Genomic DNA, 5,156 nt, shown 5'->3' with positions numbered 1-5,156 from the left:
AATATGTGATTAATAGACGAATCGTGACTGTCTCTTATACACATCTAGATGTGTATAAGAGACAGCATTTGCCGTATAGTATTTGATATAAAGGAATCAAAAGAGGATTATTAATAAGTTGTGTAGAAACTTTAACAAATTTATAAAGATAATAATGATAATAATATAGGCCTAAATATGGTGTTAAAAGGGTCGTTTAATGTTACCTTCAGCATCTAACTCATGATACGTTCTCCAAAAGACAACGATAATTAAAATCAACGCTTTTTTAAGGATGCATCCAAACTTTGTTGGTAGGTATGTCATGCTTGATTTTGTTTCCCTGATGAAAATTAAATACAATAAAATATAAAATTTCAACGTATAACACAAATTGACTTTCACCAAACATTATAAGTTCCTTACCAGATCTTATTAGGTTTACGTGTTCCCACTGCAAACATAGAGATGTGTATAAGAGACAGCATTTGAGGTCTTTGAACCCCCAGCAAGAACATGTCTGTTAGATAGATAAAATAGAATTTTACTAAGAAAATGTCTGTGGACATCGAAAAAACACTTGATAATATAAGGCCAAGCTTTTCAGAATTTGTAAACCTCAACACGGTCAAAAGTGTGACGTCAATGAAAATAATAACAGTATTATTATAATAATGCTATTAAAAATAAATGAATTGATGATGATAATGATGGATCATAAGAACAATGACAATTAGCAATAATGATTCTGTATTTAGCAATAATAATAATAATAATAATAATAATAATAATATAATACTACTACTACTACTATTACTACTACTACTACTACTACTACTACTACTACTACTACTACTACTACTACTACTACTACTACTACTACTACTACTACTACTACTACTACTACTACTACTACTAATAATAATAATAATAATAATAATAATAATAATAATAATAATAATAATAATAAAATAACGATAATAATATATGATGATGATAATAATGCACGTATGAACACTCAATCAATCAGGATTTCATGATTTAAATTTACTGTCTCGTATGCATTAGTGAAATATACCATTGAGGTATTTATTGCAGAATACATATTAATATAAACCGCACGTCTTTAAAATCAAGACAAACAGTTTTTATTGAATGAATCAATAACTATTGAAATACATCTTTCAAAATCAATATTTTCATAACCAAAACAACCAATTCAAAATTAACATCTATTTTGCTGCATTCTTTACCTCGCATTATTTATTTATTGACAATTACAATAGGATGCGTGTACACGATTATTACAACACTAAGTAACGACACAGAGGTCAATCTTTAGCAAGTGAAATTTAAAAAATAATAAAAAATAATACGACCGAACCACATTTGTTCACTCAGAACTTTTAGGTGATTAATTCTGCTTCGGATATTACAGCACAGTTTGATATTGATATCACAGAATATTATTGATATCATAACCTTTTAAGGTTTTGCTAATGCTTTAAATACATAGATCGACGAAGGACCAAGAGAAAGACAAAATAAATAATTAAAAGACATTTTTTTTTTTTTTTTTTTGTTATTTTAACTCCAATTATTAAGAATCTCTGACGTCTCCTTCGCTTTTCTTATTGCATTTTGACATATTTGAACATTTTATTACATAAATAAATAAAATTTAAATTAATTTGAATTTAATCATGAAAGCACTATTGAATGAATTACCTTGAATGCATTCGTAATCCACTTCCGTATATTTGTGGGTGCCTGGACAAGGGTCGCCATAACTGTTCGAAGATCGAACGTCACATGTGGTTTTATCGTTGCATTGGTCAGCAATATTGTGAATCACACTAAAGCCACAGTTAGTGCTTTGGACTGCTGAACTTGCACAATATACATTTCCAGGCTCGTACCGACCGTACCTTGCTGAGACAACTTTGATATGATGTAAGTAATTGCATGTTAGGCGTCCCGTGTGGCCTTCGCATATTATTTCCTTTACAATACTGCCTATAGATTTTATTCAATTGAAAATTAATAATTATGGTTATTTTCATGTCATTAAATGATAAATAATAATAGTTAAATAAATAAATAGGTAAATAAATAATAATAATAATAATAATAATAATAATAATAATAATTATTATTAATAACATTTCTTCGACATTTAGACTATAAAAACTTACGTATAGTATTATTATTATTATTATTATTATTATTATTATTATTATTATTATTATTATTATTAATGTTACAAAATAATAGTGTATTCATTTGCCGTATAGTATTTGATATAAAGGAATCAAAAGAGGATTATTAATAAGTTGTGTAGAAACTTTAACAAATTTATAAAGATAATAATGATAATAATATAGGCCTAAATATGGTGTTAAAAGGGTCGTTTAATGTTACCTTCAGCATCTAACTCATGATACGTTCTCCAAAAGACAACGATAATTAAAATCAACGCTTTTTTAAGGATGCATCCAAACTTTGTTGGTAGGTATGTCATGCTTGATTTTGTTTCCCTGATGAAAATTAAATACAATAAAATATAAAATTTCAACGTATAACACAAATTGACTTTCACCAAACATTATAAGTTCCTTACCAGATCTTATTAGGTTTACGTGTTCACACTGCAAACATAGTACCAAACACCTATACACCTGCGTTATAGGGATATTATGAAGGGATCCTTGAAATAGTTTGATTTTCTCTATGTTTAGAAATGCACATTCCTGCCTTTTGAGAGGTCTGTTAATGAATTGATTTATTCCTAATTTCAAGAATTCTCTTGCATTATAAAAAGACGAGGATTATGTTCATGACAATGGTGATTGATGATGATAATAAGGATGAGGACGATGATGGTGATAATGATGATGATTGATGATTAGCTTGGAACCAGAGGGAAGCTTATAATGTGGTGGTACGAGGATTTGCTTGACGCAGTAGGGATGGAGTGTTATCAATGGATGTGTGCTGAGGGGCGAAGTGTCATACAGGGAGGGGAAACACAAGTAATACGGTTGTTTTCGGAATGAAGCTAATGTGTGAATCATACGAAAAATTCTTTATATGTTTTTAACACAAAAATTTAAGGAGCTTGATAAATCGAATATAGAATCCAGAATATGTGATTAATAGACGAACGTGATGCTTATTCATCCAAGAAATAAATGCAATGTAGGCCTAAGATACTTTAATAACAATCACTAATACCAAACGCAATATATATAACAATGAATTGAACATTATCTACAAGAGTTGCCGGATATGAAATCGTAGAACGGATATTAAAGTAAATGAAACAATACATTAATTTCATTCTTTGCTTTTCCTATTTTCCCTTCTGTTTCATCTCATCTTACAACATAACGTAATACAACATACAATATATATGACAATGACTTGTATATTTACACTATTTTATTATTTTGAAATAGAAGTGATTAAGGATAAATTGAGAATAACAGACTGTTAGGATTTGAATTACACTTAATTTGCTGTCGAAATAATAAAAATAATGCTGCATTTGTTCTCAGTAGAACTCTACGAATTGGTTTCTGGGCAGTTTAATTTATTTTTGTCAATTCTTATTTATTATTCCTTAATGGTTTTCAATTTATAAATGTATTACAGGCAGAAAGAAGGTAAAATGTATTAAAGACAAGTCTTCGCTGACAAGCCTACCAGAAGACAGGTACATAATAGAGCATTAAGATACAGGGGTTTTTGTGAAAGGGTGGAGGAGGTGCAATTTTGGTGAGATATGTTTTACGTCGGCCAGAAGTCCTAAAAGAAAACTATTTGATTTTTTAGAGGCTCAGATAAATACTACAACAACAACAACAGTCGCAAAAGCAACCATAACAACAACAGCAATATAACAACAACGACGACAACAACAACAAAAACAACAACAATAATGCAATATAAAACAACAACAACTATAATAATAATAATAATAATAATAACAACAACAACAAGAGCACTCAGTAGAGAGCATATCTCCGCCCACCGCAAAACCCCCTTACTGTAAAATAAACCTCCCAAAAAATGCTACTAATTTACTTCCACCACTACCACCCTAAATCACTCCATTCTTCTTCAAAACGCACAATAACTCGCAAATCTCTCACTTTAAAGAAAAGTTACACTAACACGAAAGTTTCACGTAGATGAGTTGATTAGAAAAACATCTGCGATATTTTACTTTGAAGGGTCTATGTCTATCGGCTCCAAAATAGGATCAGTTAATTTTTCGAGTTCCTTCCATTGTATCAGTCGTACACCTGTCAATGACTTACATGTTCTGGTTTAACATACTAGCACGTTTTACTCTTTATAGTTGACAAACAAAGTGCATGCAATTTATTGGTGTTGAAGTGAAAGTATTTTGGAAATAGAAATTTGGTTTTTAGTGTCACATATTAAAATCTAAAGATGCATTAAAAGTACTCCTAATAAGTTCCGAAAAAAGTGAAGTTAGAACGCTGTACGCATTTACTGTAATTGAGCTAGTTTAAATATTCATCATATACCTACGTTTCAGCCACGGGTAATACGGTAAACCTTTCTTTAAATGGTCCTCATACCCACACCATACGTCGGATCGTGACCAAAATTTAAGAATTTCTTTTCAAAACATGACAAACTATTATGAAAAGCGTCGACCATTGATCCAATCAAGAGATATTTAGGTCTGGGTCCTGATGGTCCTCACATGCTCCCCCGTATTTGTATCGTGACCAGCACTTCACAATTTCTTCCTCGTAACTTGGTTAAACCTTTCACGAAGGTTTTAATCATATCATTTAATTATTTTTTAAAATATCTGGTCTGGGACGTTTTCCTTTGAGTGGTTCTCATATGCACCCCCTACGTCAGTCCTTTGGTTATACCAAACAATCCCTGTAACTGGCATTTAAACCAATGCAGCTGTTTTTGAGATATTTTGTACACAAGAAACACATAGGACCTCAACAATTTAAATGACCCTCTAGTTCACCCTCTAATTTGGATCGTGACCAGCGCTTGATAATTAATTTTTTTTAACTTCTTTAAACTTCCAGGAAAGTTTCATTCATGTCAGTTGATTAGTTTTTGAGATATCCTGTCTAGGACAAATTCTTTAAATGGTCCTCACATCCACACCCTAATCC

General features: G+C 30.7%; 1 protein-coding gene across 1 annotated transcript in view; it reads right to left on the bottom strand.

Annotated features, from left to right (window-relative positions):
• Positions 1–183: 183 nt before the first annotated feature.
• LOC117115491 (adhesion G protein-coupled receptor L2-like) overlaps positions 184–5,156 on the bottom strand; it is a 23,133-nt gene continuing 18,160 nt past the window's right edge. Inside the window, exons 2-5 of the mRNA XM_033259335.1 lie at positions 2,401–2,516; positions 1,708–1,995; positions 406–499; positions 184–322 (exon numbers count right to left, since the gene is read on the bottom strand). Coding sequence (XP_033115226.1) covers positions 184–322; positions 406–499; positions 1,708–1,995; positions 2,401–2,500 — 621 coding nt within the window. The 5' untranslated portion in view covers positions 2,501–2,516. The remainder of the gene's footprint in view (positions 323–405; positions 500–1,707; positions 1,996–2,400; positions 2,517–5,156) is intronic.

Source organism: Anneissia japonica, unplaced genomic scaffold (assembly GCF_011630105.1).
Source record: "Anneissia japonica isolate Jap-2015-1 unplaced genomic scaffold, ASM1163010v1 scaffold287847_len925385_cov155, whole genome shotgun sequence".
Taxonomy (NCBI): domain Eukaryota; kingdom Metazoa; phylum Echinodermata; class Crinoidea; order Comatulida; family Comatulidae; genus Anneissia; species Anneissia japonica.
Note: the sequence above shows the minus strand (reverse complement) of the source record. Positions and strands in the feature narration are given on the sequence as shown.